Source organism: Mauremys mutica, unplaced genomic scaffold (assembly GCF_020497125.1).
Source record: "Mauremys mutica isolate MM-2020 ecotype Southern unplaced genomic scaffold, ASM2049712v1 001404F_np12_obj, whole genome shotgun sequence".
NCBI classification, from domain to species: domain Eukaryota; kingdom Metazoa; phylum Chordata; order Testudines; family Geoemydidae; genus Mauremys; species Mauremys mutica.
In genome coordinates, this window is record NW_025423191.1 from 28,785 (window position 1) to 51,536 (window position 22,752).

At 53.1% G+C, this 22,752-nt stretch overlaps 1 protein-coding gene across 1 annotated transcript; it reads left to right on the plus strand.

Moving 5' to 3' along the window:
- Nucleotides 1–210: 210 nt before the first annotated feature.
- On the plus strand, nt 211–19,719 carry LOC123358089 (voltage-dependent L-type calcium channel subunit alpha-1S-like; the record flags this gene model as incomplete). Its single annotated transcript, XM_045000859.1, has 4 exons — nt 211–333; nt 17,531–17,669; nt 17,838–17,962; nt 19,591–19,719. Coding segments are annotated over exons 1-4 (516 nt in total), but the record flags the coding sequence as incomplete, so codon positions are not given.
- Nucleotides 19,720–22,752: the final 3,033 nt, after the last annotated feature.

Consider the following 22,752-nt stretch of genomic DNA (forward strand, 5'->3'; position numbering starts at 1 on the left):
ACACACGTGCACGCTGACATATGACCCAAGAGCTGGAGGCACGCTCTGGCTGTTGTCACCGGAAACCTTGTGACTGTGTCGATGAGTTCCTTCAGGGTCTCAAACCTGTCTGGTGGTAGGGAGGCTCTGGCCAATGAGGCTTCCAGGACCACCCCAATAAACTCTATGTGTTGTACCAGGACTAACATGGACTTGGTGTTGTTTAGCAACATGCCCAAAGTGGTGCACGTGGGCAGAAGGAGCGCCACAGGATCCTGCACCTGTGACCGGGAGCTGCCCTTGACCAACCAGTCATCCAGACAAGGGAAGATCTGGACCGCCCCAGTGCCTGAGGTAGGCCACCACCACAGACATACATTTTGTGAATACCCTGGGGGCAGTGGACAGGCCAAATGGGAGGACCATAAATTGGTAGTGTTCCTGCCCCACCGTGAAATGGAGGAAGCGTCTGTGCCCCTCAAATATATGAATGTGGAAGTACGTGTCCTGCAGATTGAGGGTGGCATACCAGTCCCCAGGATCCAGGGAGGGAATAATGGAGGCCAGGGAGACCATGCAGAACTTGAGCTTTACCATGTACTGGTTCAGACCTTGCAGGTCCAAGATGGGCCTGAGCCCTTGTGACATTATTGATATAATCTGGGACCATATAGAACATGGTCCTGTAATGGCACCAAATCTTATGTAAAGGGAGTCATATAAGGTGTCTAAGACCAGGTCATAGGTTGCTGGTTATGATTATGCTGTCTGTATGCATCTGTCATTTTTTAGTTGAAGTTAGGAATATTTGATTTTAGATTCTACAGGATTGGCAACAGTGTGATTTGTGGGCAAGATCTGATTTGTATATTGACCTGGGTCTGGGGCTTGATTCTTTGGGATCGAGAGAACCCTTTTTTCTTTTACTGAGGTATTGGTTTTCATAACCATTTGTCCCCATGACGAGTGGCACTGGTGGTGATACTGGGAAACTGGAGTGTCTAAGGGAATTGCTTGTGTGACTTTTGGTTAGCCAGTAGGGTGAGACCAAAGTCCTCTTTGTCTGGCTGGTTTGGTTTGCCTTATAGGTGGAAAAAACCCAGCCTTGGGCTGTAACTGCCCTATTTAAGCGATTTGTCCGGAATTGGCACTCAGTTGGGTCCCACCAGAACCGCATCATCACAGCCCCCCTTTGGCCTTCAGGATAAGGAAATAGTGGCAGTAGTACCCCTTGCCTTTGAACCTTGCTCTGGCTGGCAGTTGGAGGCAGTTGGAGGCAGGTTTGAAAGCTCGAAGCCTCTGGTAATTGGCTGAGCCTTAATCAGTGGGCGGGGCATTCACTCAGGCCAGGGCTTTATAAAGCCGCGCACAAGCGACCAGGGAGCTTTGCGAACAGGGGCTGCTAACAGGGAGTTTCGCAAGGGAGTGGGAAGGGAGCGGGAGTCCCTCGCCGGCCGTAACCCCTTCCCTGTAGCCCCCCCTAAAATCCTAAAACCTATAAACCAAACTACATTCCAAAACTACTTTCTGTAAACCAGCCTTTCACTAACTAGGAGACAATGCAGGCAGAAGCCCAGCAGCAGAGTGGGGGCTATCCAGTTTATTGCACTGAGTGTAGCATGTATGATTACCTGCCCTGTGGACGGGTGGCGTATGTGTGCAGTCGGTGCAAGGAGCTCCTGGCCCTCAGAGGCCATGTACGGATTTTGGAGGCCAGGGTGGCGGAACTGGAGGAGCTGAGAGAGGCAGAGAGGTATGTTGATGAGGCTTTCCGGGACACTGTAGAATTGTCCCACCTCCGCTTAGACAGCACCTGTGCTGTTGAGGAGGAAGAAGGGCCCAGGGAAGTAGAGCAGTCGATGGGAGCAGAGGGAAACCTTCCCGTAGTTGGGACCCTCCTTCCAGATGGTGCTGGGGTTGCCTCTCGCACTGAGGTTGCCTCTCCGGGGGAGGGAACTCCAGTTTCTAGGAAAAGGCAGGTGTTAGTAATGGGAGATTCGATTATTAGAAATGTAGATAGCTGGGTCTGTGATGACCGGGAGAACCGTATGGTGACTTGCCTGCCTGGTGCGAAGGTTGCGGATCTCTCGAGGCATCTAGATAGACTTATGTGTAGTGCTGGGGAGGAGCCGGTGGTCGTGGTACATGTAGGTACCAATGACATAGGGAAGGGTAGGAGAGATGTCCTGGAAGCCAAATTTAGGCTGCTAGGGAAGAGACTGAAATCCAGGACCTCTATGGTGGCATTTTCAGAAATGCTCCCAGTTCCACGCGCAGGGCCAGGTAGGCAGGCAGAGCTTCAGAGTCTCAATGCGTGGATGAGACGATGGTGTAGAGAGGAGGGGTTCACATTCATTAGGAACTGGGGAAACTTCTGGGATGGGAGGAGCCTATACAGGAGAGATGGGCTCCACCTAAACCAAAGTGGAACCAGACTGCTGGCGCTAAACATTAAAAAGGTTGTAGAGCAGTTTTTAAACTAGGAGATGGGGGAAAGCCGACTGCTGCAGAGGAGCGTGTGGATCGGACACAGACTTCTCTTAGGGGACAGTCTGATGATAGAGAATCTCCAGGTTATAGTCAGGAGCAGAGGAATGAGAAATATAATGTAAGGGCCGGATCAGATGATGAACAGTCACATAAAAAAGAATCTGGCACATCAGAAAAAGGCAGGCTAATAAACAGGGACAAGTTTTTAAAGTGCTTGTACACAAATGCCAGAAGTCTAAATAATAAGATGGGTGAACTAGAGTGCCTTGTGATAAAGGAGGATATTGATATAATAGGCATCACAGAAACCTGGTGGACTGAGAGCAATCAATGGGACACAATCATTCCGGGGTACAAAATATATCGGAAGGACAGAACAGGCCGTGCAGGGGGAGGAGTGGCACTATATGTTAAAGAAAGTGTAGATTCAAATGAAGTAAAAATCTTAAGCGAATCCACAGGTTCCATAGAGTCTCTATGGATAGAAATTTCATGCTCTAGTAAAAATATAACAGTAGGGATCTATTATCGACCACCTGACCAGGACAGTAATAGTGATGATGAAATGCTAAGGGAAATTAGAGAGGCTATCAAAATTAAGAACCCAATAATAGTGGGGGGGATTTCAATTATCCCTATATTGACTGGGAACATTTCAGTTCAGGACCAAAGGCAGAGATAAAATTTCTCGATACTTTAAATGACTGCTTCATGGAGCAGCTGGTACGGGAACCCACAAGGGGCGAGGCGACTCTAGATTTAATCCTGAGTGGAGCGCAGGAGCTGGTCCAAGAGGTAACTATAGCAGGACCGCTTGGAAATAGTGACCATAATACAATAGCATTCAACATCCCTGTGGTGGGAAGAACATCCCAACTGCCCAACACTGTGGCCTTTAATTTCAAAAGGGGGAACTATACAAAAATGAGGGGGTTAGTTAGACAAAAGTTAAAAGGTACAGTGACTAAAGTGAAATCCCTGCAAGTTGCGTGGGCCCTTTTTAAGGACACCATAATAGAGGCCCAACTTCAATGTATACCCCAAATTAAGAAAAACTGTAAAAGAACTAAAAAAGAGCCACCGTGGCTTAACCACCATGTAAAAGAAGCAGTGAAAGATAAAAAGACTTCCTTTAAAAAGTGGAAGTCAAATCCTAGTGAGGCAAATAGAAAGGAGCACAAACGCTGCCAACTTAAGTGCAAGAGTGTAATAAGAAAAGCCAAAGAGGAGTTTGAGGAACGGCTAGCCAAAAACTCCAAAGGTAATAACAAAATGTTTTTTAAGTACATCAGAAGCAGGAAGCCTGCTAAACAACCAGTGGGGCCCCTTGACGATGAAAATACAAAAGGAGCGCTTAAAGATGATAAAGTCATTGCGGAGAAACTAAATGGATTCTTTGCTTCAGTCTTCACGGCTGAGGATGTTAGGGAGATTCCCAAACCTGAGCTGGCTTTTGTAGGTGACAAATCTGAGGAACTGTCACAGATTGAAGTATCAGTAGAGGAGGTTTTGGAATTAATTGATAAACTCAACATTAACAAGTCACCGGGACCAGATGGCATTCACCCAAGAGTTCTGAAAGAACTCAAATGTGAAGTTGCGGAACTATTAACTAAGGTTTGTAACCTGTCCTTTAAATCGGCTTCGGTACCCGATGACTGGAAGTTAGCTAATGTAACGCCAATATTTAAAAAGGGCTCTAGGGGTGATCCCGGCAATTACAGACCGGTAAGTCTAACGTCGGTACCGGGCAAATTAGTTGAAACAATAGTAAAGAATAAAATTGTCAGACACATAGAAAAACATAAACTGTTGAGCAATAGTCAACATGGTTTCTGTAAAGGGAAATCGTGTCTTACTAATCTATTAGAGTTCTTTGAAGGGGTCAACAAACATGTGGACAAGGGGGATCCGGTGGACATAGTGTACTTAGATTTCCAGAAAGCCTTTGACAAGGTCCCTCACCAAAGGCTCTTACGTAAATTAAGCTGTCATGGGATAAAAGGAAAGGTCCTTTCATGGATTGAGAACTGGTTAAAGGACAGGGAACAAAGGGTAGGAATTAATGGTAAATTCTCAGAATGGAGAGGGGTAACTAGTGGTGTTCCCCAAGGGTCAGTCCTAGGACCAATCCTATTCAATTTATTCATAAATGATCTGGAGAAAGGGGTAAACAGTGAGGTGGCAAAGTTTGCAGATGATACTAAACTACTCAAGATAGTTAAGACCAAAGCAGATTGTGAAGAACTTCAAAAAGATCTCACAAAACTAAGTGATTGGGCAACAAAATGGCAAATGAAATTTAATGTGGATAAATGTAAAGTAATGCACATTGGAAAAAATAACCCCAACTATACATACAACATGATGGGGGCTAATTTAGCTACAACGAGTCAGGAAAAAGATCTTGGAGTTATCGTGGATAGTTCTCTGAAGATGTCCACGCAGTGTGCAGAGGCGGTCAAAAAAGCAAACAGGATGTTAGGAATCATTAAAAAGGGGATAGAGAATAAGACTGAGAATATATTATTGCCCTTATATAAATCCATGGTACGCCCACATCTCGAATACTGTGTACAGATGTGGTCTCCTCACCTCAAAAAAGATATTCTAGCACTAGAAAAGGTTCAGAAAAGAGCAACTAAAATGATTAAGGGTTTAGAGAAGGTCCCATATGAGGAAAGATTAAAGAGGCTAGGACTCTTCAGTTTGGAAAAGAGAAGACTAAGGGGGGACATGATAGAGGTATATAAAATGATGAGTGATGTTGAGAAAGTGGATAAGGAAAAGTTATTTACTTATTCCCATAATACAAGAACTAGGGGTCACCAAATGAAATTAATAGGCAGCAGGTTTAAAACAAATACAAGGAAGTTCTTCTTCACGCAGCGCACAGTCAACTTGTGGAACTCCTTACCTGAGGAGGTTGTGAAGGCTAGGACTATAACAATGTTTAAAAGGGGACTGGATAAATTCATGGTGGTTAAGTCCATAAATGGCTATTAGCCAGGATGGGTAAGAATGGTGTCCCTAGCCTCTGTTCGTCAGAGGATGGAGATGGATGGCAGGAGAGAGATTACTTGATCATTGCCTGTTAGGTTCACTCCCTCAGGGGCACCTGGCATTGGCCACTGTCGGTAGACAGATACTGGGCTAGATGGACCTTTGGTCTGACCCGGTACAGCCTTTCTTATGTTCTTATGTTCTTATGTTCTTAACTCCCCGGGTACCGCTTCCACTGCTCCTAGGGTCAGGAGCCACCCCACCTCCTGCTCGAGCAGGGCCTCGTGCGAGGGGTCCCCCAGGAGGGATGGGGGTGGGGGGTGGTTGGGCAGGGAGGAAGTGAACTGGAGGGTGTAGCCCCAGGAGATGGTGTTGAGGACCCATCGGTCTGAGGTCAGCCGCAACCTCTCCAGGAGGGAAGCACACAACCAATTGGAGAAGGGACGCTTTATTGAGGGTGCATCCCTGATGTGAACTGGCAGGGCATCCCTGGGAGTCCTGTTAAAACCGCCTTTTCCCCCCTTGCTTGCCCTTGGAGGACCTAGGCTGTGGCCGCCTCTTATAGTCCCGCAACCTCTTATAAGCGCTCTTGTATTTTGACTGGGTGGCCTGAATGGGAGTCTGCTGCAGCTTGAACTTAGGTTTAGCCAGAGCTGGAACATAGAGACCCTGAGTCTGGAGAGTCGTGTGGGAGTCTTTCAGGCCATGCAGCCTTGTATGCATTTCCTGCACAAACAGAGCTTATGCCAACCCAGCTCCAGCTTCCGACCTGGTCTCAGGATTGAAGAGCCGCAGCCACCTGGGCAGTTGTAGAGAGCCATGGACCTTCCATCTGCCCTTGGCGGGGAGCCTGGGGGGCAGAGACACAGGCCGGGGGCTGCTGTCAGGCCCCCCCACCCTGGGCAGGTGGAGGGTCTGCAGCTCTCACAGCTGCCTGGGCTCCCTGGGCCAGGCTCCAGCTTCTGGCCTGGCCAAGGGGCAGAGCCTTGGGCAGGGGAAGGGGGCCAGGCCTGTAGTGAAAAGTGGGAGGACGATGGCCCCTTGGCTCCCCTATTCTGCTGCCCCTTCATCAAATCTATTATTTTTACATAATCTCATGATTTTAAAGCCAATTTCATGATTTTTGAATTTTTGGGGTTGGCAATACTGGGTCGTGTAGGAGAGTTAAAGGCACATGGCTGACTTGTAAATGATCTCAAGTACCATGTGAGATCACTAAGTGGGAAGGCTGCAAGCAAGAGGGGTTTGGTGTTTTCCATCGCTCCTTTGACAGCACCTTGTGTCTAGTCACTTTTGCTCTTTTCGCTGTATAGTCCAGGAGCAAGAGCACAAGCCTGCAAATGAGCATGTCTCACCTGAGCAGCCCCACAGCCTTCAGTGGGACCCCGCCCGGGCTTAGAGTTACACACACGTTTCAAAGTTTGCAGGTTCGGGGTTTAGCTCAGCATCCCAGGCTGCTTGTGTGTGTGGGTTTCTCACCCAGCATTAAAAAGCTCCTGAAAAGTTGACTGTAAAACCCCACACATTGGCAGGGCCATGGAACTGCAGGGGTTTTAGTGCCTGGAACCATTTTTAACTCTCTTTTTTAAAAGCATTGGGCTTAAGAGTTGACAGGGCCCCTTGAACATGTGTGATACTTAAGGCTTGCCTGCAAGGGCAGTTTGACTGGTCTCATCACACCAATACACCCCCTGAATAACAGTGAGTGCTACACTGGGATAAGTGTACTCATGTCACACTCCATGTGGCCAAGTGCTTAGCAGGAACCATTTCCCTTCATAATCTAATCAGAACATGACAGAAAAATGACCTTGGGCTAAGGCTGCACTGAGGGACTGTTCTGGGGCTCCCAGCCCATCATGCGGCCGTGGGGCATGCGAATCAGGGGGGCTACGTGGTTGGACAAGCAAAAGGACACCTCACTCTCATGGCTGTACAGCACACCCCTGAGCTGCTTGTGTGAGTTGTGTTTCTTCCATGGGAGGCAACCCAGCCTCTTTTCTCTCCCCATAGGTCAGAGGGAGAATTAGGAATTTGATGGCACAGTTAATGAGGAACGTCGTTACTTTGGCAATGGTTGGCAAGGAATGACGACGTGTCTGTACCTGCACAAAACAAGGCTGGCACAGCAGCTCAACGCTCTCTGCCTTCAAAGGAATATACAGAGTAGGTCACCTGGTCTTGCGCCCGGTGGTAGAACTGACTACAGTGGCAATTACCACTGCCTGCCTCCCCCTTCCCGCCCCTGCCCCGAGACAGGGTGTGCAGAAAGAAGCACGAACAAATCATCTTGCTCTGAAGTCTGTTTCTAAGACAGGGATTCTTGTTTAAACACATTCCCCATTGTGTGGTATGGCAGAAGAGACCTGTTCTGAACTGCACGTGGTATAAACTGCCCTATGCTCATTGTGGGCGGACTCCTAGCTCACTTGCACCACTGACAATCGGGGAGTAGAATCAATGGAGTGAAACTGGCAGAGCGTAAAAGGAGAATCAGACTCTATTTCCTCCCATGGAGTTGCTTCAGACTGAAACGATTCTAACCTGAAAGACGAATCCACACAGCTGATTGGAAAGGTAAATACGCCGGCATCACCAATGCCCTGAAAGCTGCATGAGCTTGTCAGCCGACTGGTTGTGGGCTCCAAGAACACAAGTGCTCACACCAATGCAGGACCCAGTCTGACTGCAAGCAATAGGCCCAGCGTGTGATGAGAGATTATTTCTATTGCAACCGTCGTGCCCAGGAGCCCCAGTCATGCATTGGGAGACCATTGTGCCAGGCGCTCTGCAAACAGAGCCAGGCCATCCTGCCTCAATGGCAACGACCTCTATGGAGAACCTGAAGGCAGCAGCTGGTGCTAGGGATAATTCTGGGCCCGTTTCACACCCGCATTGACCAGCCATTGAGGGGTGCTGTGCTTGGCCTGGTGGACAGAACACATGCACGCGGGTTTAATCATTCACACACTGAGTAACGTTGCTGCTGCTCCTTTACCCAACTAGGGACTGTGCTGCCAACTTACTGGCAGCTCATGTTCCATGCTCAGGGCTTGAGTTACTGCTGGGGTTTTACATCAGTGTAACTCCACTGCAACCCAGGCCGGCGTGAGACTAGAGTCACCTCTGAGATCACCGGCATAAGAGCAGAGTAGTGCACTGGGGAATCGAGCCCCGAGCTGGCATTAAACGGAGCCGAATGCACCAGCTTTTCTCTTGAATAGGAAGGTGTGGTCTGCAGAGACTTCAGGTTTCATCATGCAGTGCCCCACCTCATCGCCAGTGTTTTGGGGCATTGCATGCTGGGACATGTAGTCTCCGAGGGCTGGGTTTGGGCAGCCATGGCTCTGTTATGGAATTCCAGGGCTGGCCCACAGCTATGCTTTGTGGCACATCGGTTACTCCTGGGTGAATTCTGTGCTCCCTCCAGAGCTGCCCACAGCCAGATTGCCCCACGCAAAATCCTCTCAACCCACACCTGGATCCCCCCACACTAAGCCCCTCCACACTTGGATTATGCCTTGCTGAGTCTGCCTGCCCACACAGAGGGGCAGGCCCGGTCCTTGCACTGTGTCAGGGTTGGGTGCAGCCTCACTGCTGAGTTCATGTCCCAGGAGAGGGGGAGCTGCACAGTGATCTCCCACCTCTGTGCAGCCAGTGGCCTGTGCTCCCCATGCTGGAGCCTCTACATTTATTTGACAAAATGTGCAGAATTTTGCAGAACTTTAGAATATTGTACGCAGAATTTTTATTTCTTTGGCGCAGAATGCCCTCAGGAGCAGCACAGGTACTAAATAATCAAAATCCCTGGCTAACCTCAGTTTGAAAGCTGCTTCCCTAACACCTAGCCCAGGGCTCCTCAGTGCTACTACAATACAAAGGACAAAATGTGGTAAGTGAAACCTCTTTCACAACTGTTTAGTTCCTCCCCAGCCCCCACGGGGGCACCCGGGCGCTGCATTAGCTCTGCTAAGCCAGAAGGGTGTTGCCAGCCATCCCATTTTGAACAGAGACTGTGGACACAATTAAAAGCTGTACCCACCTGACCGTCCCATGGCTCAGAAGCATTGGCATACACAGGCCTGGCCTAGCCCAGGGGTACACATTGCTAGAGAGAGCAAGAAGATTTTGCTGCAGATGTTCTGCTGCAATCTTTGCACATTCCTCCTCACCCACACTTGTGCTTTCCACTGGCTTTGTTCCAAGCCACCCCTGGAGTATTTCATTTCCGGCATGGCAGGTGTTGGGGGGCGGAAGGGGAGGATAACTCAGCGCCCTTCACACACAAGAGTAGCTGTTGTGGATGTAGCTCTCTCCTGAGCATTGGTCTCACGTTTTCTCTGACCAAGGCAGAGATTTCCCATTGGACACAGGCTTAGGGACATTTTTGCCATTCATGACCAAATTCTCTGCCTATTTTCCTGAGTGGCAGCGAACTAGCGCCACAGGTAAAGCCTTGGAGAGGGGGCCCACCCAGTCACATCTTACCAATTCAGCTTGGGGAAGGCTGCCCTTAAGCCTGTGGCAGTGAAGTGGGGCTTAGGCTCTCTGCTGACTCCTCTGCTCCAGGGAATAAAGCACAGAGCGAGGAAGCTGGGACACGGGTCAAATCCATCCCCCATAGGACTCCACCGGCTGCAGGTGGTGACACACCAGGGCTGAGCTCAGAGTGCCATCCAACTGGCTTACAGCTCAGGCAGCTCGGCTGGCACAGCTGCTGGTTTAAAAGCATCCTTGTCTCTGACTCTCGTCACCCATAGCACTAGCTTTAGTGTTTTATTTTACTCGGCAGTAATGCAAGGAACCCACAGGCCCGTATCCGACAAGGGATGCACTTAAGCAGTTAGCACAAGGCTTTGAGCACAGCTAGGTGGCCTACCAGTCACCCTGACTTTTGGGGAACGAGGATTCTGCGAAAGGTACGTTTAAGGGGTAGTTTGTGCCAGGTAACCTCAACACCATGGAACTGATACTAGGTTTGGGTATTTTAGGATAAAATGTTGGCAAATGCTTAACTGCAAATTTGCGATGACGACGAATTGTCGTATATGGTAATAAGCCAAAATCGTTCATATACATGTACTAACCCAGGGGTCGGCAACCTTTCAGAAGTGGTGTGCGGAGTCTTCATTTATTCACTCTAATTTAAGGTTTCGTGTGTCAGTAATACATTTTAACATTTTTAGAAGGTCTCTTTCTATAAGTCTATAATATATAACTAAACTATTGTTGTATGTAAAGTAAATAAGGTTTTTAAGAAGCTTCATTTAAAATTAAATTAAAATGCAGACTGGTGGCCAGGACCCGGGCAGTATGAGTGCCACTGAAAATCAGCTCGTGTGCCGCCTTCGGCATGTGTGCCATAGGTGGCCTACCCCTGTACTAACCTATAGGTTAAGGGCACCTCTAGATTTAGGGTGCGGAAGATAGAGATGGACCAGGGAGGCTGGGTGCTTGAATGACTACTCATGACAGCCCTAGGCCCTAGAACAGACCACCATGTAAGAAAGGTCATTGGTGGCTGGTTAAGTGAGTGAGTGATCTGGATTGGTCTGGTCCATGCCAGGGACAGGGACAGAGCTTGTCTCTTAAGGAGGGTTAAGTATATGAGTACATGGGATGGCACAACAGCAAACTCTAACTCGGCATTACTGCTCTATCTTTGTGTGGTTTGGAGCATGTGTCTCTTTACTCATTGTGCTAATGGAAGTGGTTAAAGCTTTGCTCTGCCCTCAGTGTGAGTGTCCTCCTTGTTTACCCCGGGGTTCCCAACCAGGTACTGAACTCGATAACCTTGACTCTGTTGGGCCTGATTCTGGGCCTAGAGCCCTACAATCCCCACCTCTTAAAGCAGAATTAACTGGAAATGAATAATCACCAATAATCATGCAAAGACTCAAGAATGCTCCGTGCCTGCCTCAGAAAAAGGCAAGATTTGTCAGTACAGACACTTGGCCTCAGCTCTCGATTTCAGCTGGCATCTGGCCCCATAACAGGCTGCGCAGTGCACTCAGCAGCCCCTTCCATCCAGGGCCGGCTCCAGGCATCAGATAAAGAAGCAGGTGCTTGGGCGGCCAATACCAAGAGGCGGCCCTCCGGCCCCTACTGGGGTGGCAGGTCCAGGTCTTCGGCGGCAAGTCCCTCACTCCCTCTCAGACTGAAGGACCAGCCGCTGAATTGCCGCTGAAGAGTGGAGCGGTGCGACCACGCTGCCGCGGCTTTTTTCTTTTTCTTTTTTTTGCACGCTGCTTGGGGCAGCAGAAAACCTGGAGCCGGCCCTGCTTCCATCACTGCTGAGGCAACGCCAGGACTTCTGGAGACCCTGCGTGATGACACTGGGCAGCAGAGTGACAGAGCTAGAGAGAACCACAGGCTTTGCCTGTGTCCTGCAGCCTCAATAAAGTCTCCTTTTTGTGCTTACAACAGCCCGTCCCTATCGCTTTCCTGCTAGCGAGACTTGGCTGAACTGAAACCCTGTGTCTGAACACGGCCAAACTTTGGGGTGTTTGGACCCTGACTTCAGAGTGGGCCTTTCTCTATGGGAAGCCATGATCAGAGGGCCCAGATTTGAAAAGGAAAAGAAAGGAACCTGCTTTCTTGTTCTTTCCAAGGCCCTTGCTTCCCTGCCAAAGGACACATCAAATCAGCTCTCTCCAGGCACTGCCCATGCAGTGTAGAGAGAACTCCTGTCTCCAGCACGTTACTGTAGCTGCTGGCAGGGTCTTGTGAGAATCAGACCTCTGCATTAATCCACCGGCCTCTGCTGCAGTCCCAGGGCGCGAGCAGGCGAGTCCCTAAGCAGGCTGTGGCTAACAGGCTGGCTCCCGGGCTTGGATGCAGAGGGGAAGCTGTCGATTTCAGGGAGCTTAGAAAAGGGAAAGCACAAACCACTGTAACTGAGTTTGGACACAGTCATTTGGCGAGACATGAACCACGTTGAAAACCAGAGATGCGGATCAGCCTGCCTGGACACAGGAAACAGGCAAATGAGTCGTTTAAAAACACACCTGTATTTGGCGATTTCTTTTGGAGGGAATGTTAACTTCAGAGTTTGTTTGTTTAAAAAAGCAACAACAGCTCAAGTTAAAAGTGTATCTGATAAGGCCACAAGGAGTTGTCAGGTTGCAGGGTTCACCAGGGGGTGGCGGCGAGGTATCCTGCAGCAAAGACAGTGGGGCTGAGGCTCCCTTAGAGGTCGATGTCTGTGCTACCCGACGAGGTCTTCAGCGGGACAGAATCGAACCAGTCTGACGTCCTCTGGGAACAGCAACAGAGAGCGGTTGTCAATAGGCTCCGGTCAGCGCATCTCACCCTGCGCCAAGGAGTGCCTCCCATTGACTTATACGCCCACAGTGCCTAGAAGCCTGCTGCTGGAGCAGGACCCATGGCGCTAGGCGCTGTACGAACACACAACACAAAGGTGATCCCGGTCCCAATAGCAATCTGGGAAGAGCAGGATGGTTGCAACCACCTGGCACCTGTTTGTGACCCCCAGGGTTGCACCCCTAGGCTGAGGGCCCTGGTTTAGACAATTTCTCATCAGCTGTCAAAGGCCCAGTGAGCCGACGGTCAGAGAACAGGGACGGCCCTGTACGCAAGGCTAGTGTGCCTTTGCCTTCAGTGGCCACCCCGTCTGCTAATGCACCCTTCAGTCCACTGCTCCAGCCCCACAGCTGCTTTCCCCACTGCTCTGTGTGCCCCCTCCCCCTCTCCCCAGCCTTGGGGGGGGCAGGGGCAGTGGTGAGCTGGGGCCGGTTCCCACCGGTTCACAGGAACCGGTTGTTAAATTTAGAAGCCCTTTTAGAACCGGTTGTCCCGGTTCTAAAAAGGCTTTTAAATTTAACAAAATCTGTGCCAGCTCCCTGCCCCTGGCCCCAGCTCACCCAGCTCCACCTCCTCCCCTGACACTCCCCCGGCTTCTCCTCCTCCTGCCCTGCTTCCCGTGAATCAGCTGATTCGCGGGAAGCAGGGCTTCCTGCAGGTGAACTGGGGTGGGGGTGGGGCGCGAGAAGAGCTCCAGGCGCCGTGCGGCCCGACTCTGGCCGCGAGGCGCAACTCCGGGCCGGCCCCAGGCCCCGACTCTGGCTCTGGGCCAGGCCCCAGGCCCGACTCCAGCCGCGCAGATCTGGCTCGGGCCGGGTCCCAACTGCGGCCACGCGGCGCGGCTCTGGCCCGGGCCCCATCCCAGACCCTGACTCCGGCCACGTGCTGTGGCTCCGGTCCCGGCCAGGCCCCGACTCTGGCCACGCGGCTCCGGCCCGGCCCCGGCGGGGGTAAGAAGCCGGGGTTGGGGGGGTTGGATAAGGCAGGGACAGGGACAGGGAGCGGGGGTGGGTTGGATGGGGCAGAGGCTCTTGGGGGGTAGTCAGGGGATGGGGAAAGGGGGGGTTTGGTAGGCGCCGCACAGGAGTTCTAGGGGTCTGTCGGGGTGTTGGCAGATGGGGTCGGGACAGTCAAGGGACAGGGAGCAGGGCGAGTTGGGCAGGGGGTGGAGTCCTGGGGGGCAGTTAGGGTTGGGGGTCTCGGGAAGGAGTGGTCAGGGGACACGGAGCGGGGGGGGGTTATGGGTTGCAGTTTTTGAGGGGGGCAGTCGGGGGCAGGACATGGGTGGGAGGTGTACTCACCGGGCGGTTCCCTACCAGGTCTTCGGCAGCGGGTCCTTTACCCGCCGGAGCCGTGCCGCCAAAGACCTGGTAGGGAACCGGTTCCTAAGATTTTGGCAGCTCATCACTGGGCGGGGGCATGAGGAGAACGGGAGTTCCAACCCTGCCTTTGTGAGCAGAACTGCGCAGGTGGAAATAAGCGACACCTCCCACACCCCCGGGATTGTCACTGCATTGTGTGTAGACATGCTGACACCCCAGGGCCTGATCCTGCAGCCTGGGCTATCCATGGAGACTCAGCGGGACCCAGCCAGGAGGGGCAGTGGGGAAGGAGAAACTGGTGGGAAGACAGCAGAGCTCCACAAACCAGCACTGACTCCAGGCTGGGACTGTTCTGGGCTCATTTCCAGAGGTGCTGAGTGTCCACGGCTCCAGCCCAGGGAGCTGCAGGGCTCAGCGCCGGCCGTCAGATCCCCAATCCGCCAGCAGGGGGCTGCAAGCCAGGGGGCCTCCTAGCAAATGGGGGAGGCTGGTGGATTCAGGCCTTAGAAGCTTCCAGCCCCCACTCCAAAGATTCATTGATCTTCCCTGCTGCCAACTGTCCCTCCAGACCCAGCACACGCCGCACCCTTCCCTCAGCTCAACACGGGATGAGACGGGTGAGCTGAAGAGTCAAGGGAGAAGCATCCCACACCCACAGTGAGACTCCTCCGCGCCTGCCTCCAACGTAACCTGCATGTTCCACGTAAATCTCAGGGAGGGGCGAGATCCCCTTCTCTCTGTGCCAAAGCAATAAAGCTGTGAAATTGGTGTCAAGCCAGTCACATCCTCACAGCCTCTTACCTTCCGGGCATGCAGAGCACCATGGTCAATGATCTGAGCAGACATTTCTCCCACAATTACGAGTGGGAACTGGACCCTCAGATTCTCAAACAGAGATTCCTGACCTGGGGGTTTCCAGAAGAAGATATCTTTGCAATTACCGACAACAGAAAGTGCAAGAAATTCTGCTTGAGAGGAGGACTGGGCCATCAGTTGTTGGGAGACACCTTTCTCATTCCTTGGGCCTACTCTATACATCTCCTCTGACACCGTTGATTCGGAGGGCGTTGAACAAGATCAAATGAAACAAAGCCAGAGTCATTCTAGTTGCACCATCTGGGCTGAGGCAGGTCTGGTACCCTTCCATGACTCACTTCACTTCCTGTCAAGCATTGCAGCTTCCAGCCATGTCCTATGTGCTGCCCCAGGACTCCAGTCGGACTTTCCATCCCAACCTGGCCATCTGTTGACTCCGAGCTTGGTTCCTCAGTTTTTCTTGGGGATAGAGGTTTCCCATTTGACAGAGATCCAACAGGTCCTATTAGAAACATCAGAAAGATCTCTACTAGAAATACCTTCAAAAATGGAATTTGTTCCCAGGGGCGGCTCCAGGCACCAGCACGCCAAGCGCGTGCCTGGGGCGGCAAGCCACGGGGGCCGCTCTGCCGGTTGCTGCGCAGGCGGCAGGCAGGTTGTCTTCGGCAGCACACCTGCGGAGGGTCTGCTGGTCCCGCGGCTTCGGTGGACCTCCCGCAGGCTGCCGCCGAATCCGCGGGACCGGGGACCTCCCGTAGGCAAGCCGCCAAAGGCAGCCTGCCTGCCGTGCTTGGGGCAGCAAAATACCTAGAGCCGCCCCTGCTTGTTCTTTCTTCCCTCTCCCCTGTTTTTGGATTTAAAGTATTCAGGTCTTTCTGTGAGTTCTGTCAGAGCTCGGTTATCAGCTACAACAGCCTTCCATTCCCCTGTGCAGGGATTCATTCAGGCTTTGTTCATCCCACGACGGCACAGTTAACCAAGGAATTGGTTAACCTTTTCCCGCAGAGCCTGCTCCTGTATGGGATTTGAACTGTCTCATGAAATCTCCCTTTGAACTGCTCACTAAGTGCTCTCTGGTGCACTTACCTACGAAAGTGGCATTCTTAGAGGCAGCATTGGGGAATTAGGAGCATTGGGGAATTAACACTGGGGAATTAGGAGCATTGATGGCTGATTTCCCGCCCCCCTTCCCTGTTTTCTTCAAGGATAAAGTTTTGTTAGGCCCACATCCCAAGTTCATTCCTAAAATATCTTCTGATTCTCTCAGTAACCAAGTTATCCACCTTCCTGTGTTTTCCCCAGAACCACGCCAGTCTAGAGAGGAAGCTGCCCTCCACAGCTTGGATGTTAGAGGGGCGTTAGCTTCTATTTGGACAGAACCAAGCTATTTAGACAGTCTCCCAGACCGTTTATCTCAGTTGTGGACAGATCCAAAGGATCCACAAACTCCCCCCAGAGACTTTCAAAGTGGGTTTCCAGTTACATTCGTGCTCGTTTCCAGGCTGCTAACGGAAGAAGACTAGCCCATTATACAGCCTGCCTCCATGGCACTCTTAAAAATACAGCCACTGCTGAAATTTGCAGAGCGACACCTGAGGCTTTGGTGCAGACTTTTCCCGAACACTGCGCCCTGGTACACGCCTCTAGGTCAGAGGCAGCTCCACAGTTCCCTCCTCCTTCAGGGGCTACTGCAGTGGAGCACCCATTGGGACACTCAGAGTCGGCACTCAGGGTGGGGGGAAGCGTGCAGAGACCCCCCTGGATGCCTCTCTGCCTAGGAACTAGAGGGACTTGCCAGTTGCTGTTGGGAGTGGCGCAGAGCCAGGGCAGATAGGGAGCCTGCCTTAGCCCTGCTGTGCTGCCAGACTTTTAGCAGCCTAAAATCTCCCGGACTGACATCAGTAGACTCTGGGAGATTGAGCCCGATTCCAGGAGACTCCCGGCGAATCCGGGAGGGCTGGCAACCCTAGATGGAAGCTGGGAAGGCCGTCAGGGTCAGCACTTGTAAAAAGCTGCCCTTGCATTTTTAATGGCCATAAATGGCCAAGGCAACAGTTTTGTATCTCAAAAACCAATAGCCTAATCCACATGGTGACCCTAACAGCCCTCTCTTAGGGCACTGACTACTTCCCATGTTACCAAAACTGTTTCCAGTAGCATCCAGGTGTGCTGGCAAAGTCTTCCATCCACAGCCAGGCGAGACTGTTCCCTGTTTAGCATGTTAAAGCCCAAGCTCACAGCCCAAGATAGCCGTCACAGCATGCTGAGTGAGTCCCCTCCCTAGGCTCACCCCTCCCATTTTTCTAGGATTGTCCCAATTTCAACAAGGCCAGGGTGTGTCATCCCATCCTGCTGCCTCCCACTCTTCAGGCACATGCCAGGACAAAACCACTAAGTCAGGATAACACGAGACAGTGGTTTTTTTCTGAATGAACCTAACGCAAGTGGTGGGAATACAGATGCAGCTGCGAGCGGAACCCTGAGTGCTCTAGAAAACACAGATGGGCCTTCGCGCGGGTGACCGCTGACAGGATGGATTTCACCCACTGCGTCTTGGCTTTCCCTTTAACCATTGGCTGTGTGTGGTGTTCCCTCAGGGCGGAACGAAAGGATCGGTGGTTTGTTTCCCCACAGGTAACTTTGAGCAGGCCAATGAGGAGCTGAGGGCCATTATCAAGAAGATCTGGAAGAGAACTAGCATGAAACTCTTGGACCAGGTCATTCCACCAATTGGAGGTGTGTCTTCCCATGGGTGGTCTGTTTGCCATGCTCCCTGGCTTATTTCTCCCTGGCACCCTCTGCCTTCCCCCCCCCCCCCCGCCTGCTGCCCCACACCGCTTGGATGGGGGCTGGGTATAGCTGCTGGGGAGGGTTAATGGCCTCACTTGGCTTTCTCCCCTCTAGAGGATGAGGTGACCGTGGGCAAGTTCTATGCGACCTTCCTCATCCAGGAGCACTTTAGGAAGTTCATGAAGCGCCAGGAGGAGTATTATGGGTATCGGCCCAAAAAGAACACCATTGCTATCCAGGTCAGTGCAAACAGGTCTGGGGATCCCAGCCACTCCTCTTGCCTGGATAAAGGAGCCAGCTTGTCCCTCCTGCACAAGGGCAGGGCAGGCCTCAGGAGGCAGAATTGCCTAGTGGATAGAGCACTGGCATGGGACTCAGGAGACCTGGGCTCGGCCACCAGCGCTGCTGGGCAAGTCATTTCCCCTCTCTGTGCCTCAGTTTCCCCAGATGTAAAATTGGGATAGGGACACTGACCTCTGTGGTAAAGCACATTGAGATCTCCTTGTGAAAAGTGCTACACAGGAGCTAGGTGGTGGTGTTGTTATATGCCAGGCAAGGTGGGAAGCAGGCCTAAGTATTTCAAGGTGTCGGTACGAGGCTGGCAGAGGAATTCTCAAGGGTGGCTGGAGATGAAGCACTGGGACGGAGCTGAACAAAGGGAAATGGAGACAGGGGAATGGTCTGTGAGTGGAAGTGATCTAAGTATCCCTTAGAACACTGGAAATGGGGCTACACAAAGGGTACGTTGCATGGGAGAGCCCGTGGATGACCCCGAACAGGTCTCAATATGTAAGTGAGGGGATCCCATGTTAAGAGGAACAGTCCTGAAGTGGAGGAGGCTGGCCTGGCCTAAGGGAGTGCTTGGAGGTTTCCTGCTCAGGGCCTGGCAGTCGGTCTCTGCTGCACACAGCTTGGACTGGGACCTTGACTGAGCTCTGGGCTTTCAAGGGCTTCCCATGATGGAATCTCAGAGCTGGTGCCCCTGCACCACCCTTCCTGCAGCCCTGCTCCTTCCACGACAGCCCAGGCTCAGTCTCTACAGGCAGCAAGCTCTAGAGGAGGAAGCACGGTGGTGAGCAGCAGGACTCCTGGGTTCTTTCCCTGCTCTGCCACTGACTTGTGTAGCCATGGGCAAGTCACTTCTCTCCTGTCTGCCTTGGTTTCTCCACCCATGAAATGGGGACAAAGAGGCAGGGACAAGGGGAAGGTCTGAGGCTCGTGTCGCTCCCTGCCCCCTTCTGGCTGATGGAACAAACAGCCCCACGCAAGAGTTTCAAACTGGAGTCCAGTCTCCCTGCGTCAGAGGTCCTGGGGGGCATGTCCCGAGCACAAAGGACTCCTCCCCTGAGGAGATGGGGGCATTTCTCTTGTCCAACCTGGAATGCAGCCATGTCTCAGGGTTCCCATGGCCTCCCTCCGCGGTGTAGGATCATCGGTCCCTGGGTGTCAAATCCAATTCCAACATGTGCAAGGTGAGATGTGCCAGCCCCCATGGCCCTGCGAGAGGGGCAGAGATGCCTCTGCCCTAGAGAGACACCCCCCATCCCATGGCTTGGCCCGTTTACCCTCCTCCAGCCCCATTGTGTGAAGTCCCCCTTTCCTCCACACCCAGTGCACAGAGCTAGCGCCGTGGGAGAGGCTGCTGAACCATCAGGCACCAGAGCGCCCCCTTTGGGAAGTAGGCAGGGCAGCCTGGGCTCGGTGAAGGCAGTTGCGGGGCCAGGGCTGAGGGTTCGGGGAAGGAATCTGGAGCTACCAGGCCACTGGGCTTTGCTGAGTCTCCCTCTCCCCTTGCCAGGTGAGGAAAAGCTCACCCTGCCACCAGCAGCCCCGTGAGTGACCTCCCCATCTCTCTCTGTCCCACCAGGCCGGCCTGAGAAGCATTGAAGAGGAAGCCGCGCCCGAGATCCACCGAGCGATCTCTGGAGACTTGACCGCTGAGGAGGAGCTGGAGAGGGCCATGATGGAGGCAGCGATTGAGGAAGGGATATACAGGGTGAGCACAGTGGGAGGTACCACCATCTAATCCCACACTTACCAGCCCCACCGTCTGTGTCCCATGTGGAGCCTAGCACACTGAGAGGTGACTGCTGCAGACAGGGTAGGGGCCAGACAGCAGGTGCCAGGGGTGAGTGATGATGCCCGAGATCATAGTCATATTGTCATGGCCACTTGGTGCCAAACGCTTGAGCAGGACCTAGCTCTGTGTGAGCACGTGAGCCGGCTAGGGGGCACAAAGCCACCAGCACGAGAGATGCCACAGTCTGTGGAGATGGGCCTGATCACAGAGGAGAGTGTCAGTCACAGAAAACCATGTCACCGACTGGCTAAGTGGGTCCTGGGTCACCGTCTGCTCTGTTCCCAGGCATTAGGTCAGAGGTGGGCAAAGTTTTTGGCCTGAGGGCCACATCTGGGTATAGAATTGTATGGCAGGCCCTGAATGCTCACGAAATTGGGGTTGGGATGTGGGACGAGGTGAGGGCTCTGGTTGCGGGTACAGGCTCTGGGGTGGGGCCAGAAATGAGGAGTTCTGGGTGTGGGAGGGGGCTCCAGGCTGGGTCAGGGGGATGGGGTGCAGGGGGGTTGAGCGCTCTGGCTGGGAGTGCGGGCTCTGGGGTGGGGCTGGGAATGAGGGGTTTGGGATGTAGGAGGGTGCTCTGGGCTCGGACTGAGGGTTCAGAGCATGGAAGGGGTATCAGGGCTGGGGCAGGGGGTTGGGGCATGGAGTGGGGGCTTAGAGGTGCAGGCTTCAGGCAGCACTTACCTCAAGTGGCTCCCAGAAGCAGCGGCATGTCCCCTCTCCGGCTCCTATGTGGAGGTGCGACCAGCCCCATCTGCAGGCGCCACCCCTGCAGCTCCCATTGGCCGTGGTTCCTGACCAATGGGAGCTGTGGGGGCGGTGCTTGGGGCAGAGGCAGCGTGCGGAGCAGAGTCCCCTGTTTGCCCCTATGTATAGGCCGCGTGGAGCCAGGGCCGTCCTTAGGCATAGGCAGAATAGGCAGCCGCCTAGGGCACCACTAGGTTGGGGGCACCGCTCTGCTGGGAGCCTGGACAGATGGGAAGCAGTGGAGCATGTAAGAGCAGGCTGCTGGGTCCTAGAGAGAGCCGAATGCAGCACAGTCTGAGGGAGGGGATTGGCTGCTGGGGTCTCTGGGAAGGGGAGGGGGGAGGGGTTGGGGAAGGAGCTCACCTGTGAGTGTGACTCTTTCTCTCCCCCCCCCCAGCCCCCGCCCAGGTGAGGTGAGGCAGGCTCTGCGGCTCTGGAACCAGTATCCTTTGTTGTCCCCTGTGACGGGTCTGGTACCCCAGCACCCCCTAGTGGCAGGGGCGAGCTGGGGCCTAGCGCCGCGCCACTCCCTTGTCCTTCGGTCTGCCCTGGTAACTGGCATATTACGGCCTACTGGCCAGAGTCCAACAACCCCCCCCTTCGGGGCGGGGTAGCACGGCCCAGCGGACGGAGTCCAACAACCCCCCCTTCAGGGCGGGATATAAGGGGTGGGGGTAGGGGGACTCGGGCCTGCCCTCTCCACCGAGCCCCGACCCAGGGCCCTGTTTGTGGCAAGCTCTCCTTGCCACCCGCTCGGCGGGGTTCCGCCCGCAACACGCCGAGCGGTACTGCAGCTTTAAGGCTGTCAGTCTCTACAGTGCCCCTGGGTCACTTCCTACCCTGTCTAGCCGGACGTCGGCGTTGTGGGAGCAGTTCCCCCATAGGTCCCCTCCGGCAGGCGTCCCTCCCCGGGGGCTCCGGTACGGCCTCTGCTCGGCTGACGTCCCGGTCCAGGCTCACTGGCTCTCCTCCTGCAGGAGCTGACGGTCTGCGTCCTTCTCCCCCAATGGTCAGCCCAGACTGAGCAGACCTGCAGGCTTTTATACCGGTCTGCCAGTTGGAGCACGCCCAGCAGGGCTTCCTGGGCGTGGCTTCCTCTGCTATCAAAGAAGGGTTAACCCCTGCTGTACCAGTGCGGGGCTGTCCCGCCCCGTCACATCCCCCATAACATCCATTCTTCCCCCCCCCTGCCCCATGGAGCACCCCCTCCTTTCTCCCTCCTCCCCAGGAGCATCCCTCTCTCTCTCCTCCCTCCCCTCCGTCAGGGCTGGGTTGGGTGAGGTGCTGGGGGGTAGGTGGGGGGAGGAGAGGCTGGCTGCCTGCCTAGGAATGAAAGTGAAAGTAACTCACTTCCTCGGCCAGGATTGGAATGTCACACAGGGCTGGGCTGGGGTTAGCCAGATGTGTGAAAAATCAGGACGGGGGGTGGGGGTAGGGTGAGCAGATGTCCCTATTTTATAGGGCCAGTCCCAATTTTGGGGTCTTTTTCTTATATAGGCTCCTTTTACCCCCACCCCGTCCTGATTTTTCACACTTGCTGTCTGGTCACTCTAGGTGGGGGTAATTGGTGCCTATATAAGACAAAGCCCCAAATATCGGGACTGGCCCTATAAAATCAGGACATCTGGATCTGGGCACCCTAGCTGGGGAGCGCCTCTCCCCTGGGCTGGCAGCTGCCAGCGATCGACCTCATCCGGGGGGAGCTACACAGGCAGGATGAGCTGCTGTGGCTCCATGGGTGACCTGTCCCTGAGATCAGATGCTGTGCTAACTTCACCATGGTCCATAAGGCTGGTGGTGGTGCCCATTGGCATGTGATTGGACCTGAGGGTTTGCTGCTGCTGTTGCCACTCTGCACCCCAAGAGGTGGATTTTGGGGTCTACTGCAGCTGTTGGACCAGCAGGCTGGGGGGTGAGCCAAGCATGAAAGCAGTACTGTGTTGCCATCTAGATTGTCATTTAACAACTTTGTTTGCCAAAAATTCTTGCTAACAATCCTGAATCCAATTTCAATATTTAAAAAAAAAAATCAATATCTTAGCCAAAAACAGAAAATTAAGTTGTTGACAATTATTAGTGACAGGTTTGGTTTGAGTCAGGGAGTGGGCCAGTTTTCATCAGAGAAACAAAAAATGTTGACTGACTTTCCTATAGCCTGTTACTCCTGATAAGAGCCCTCCAACAACTGTAATATGCTCATCT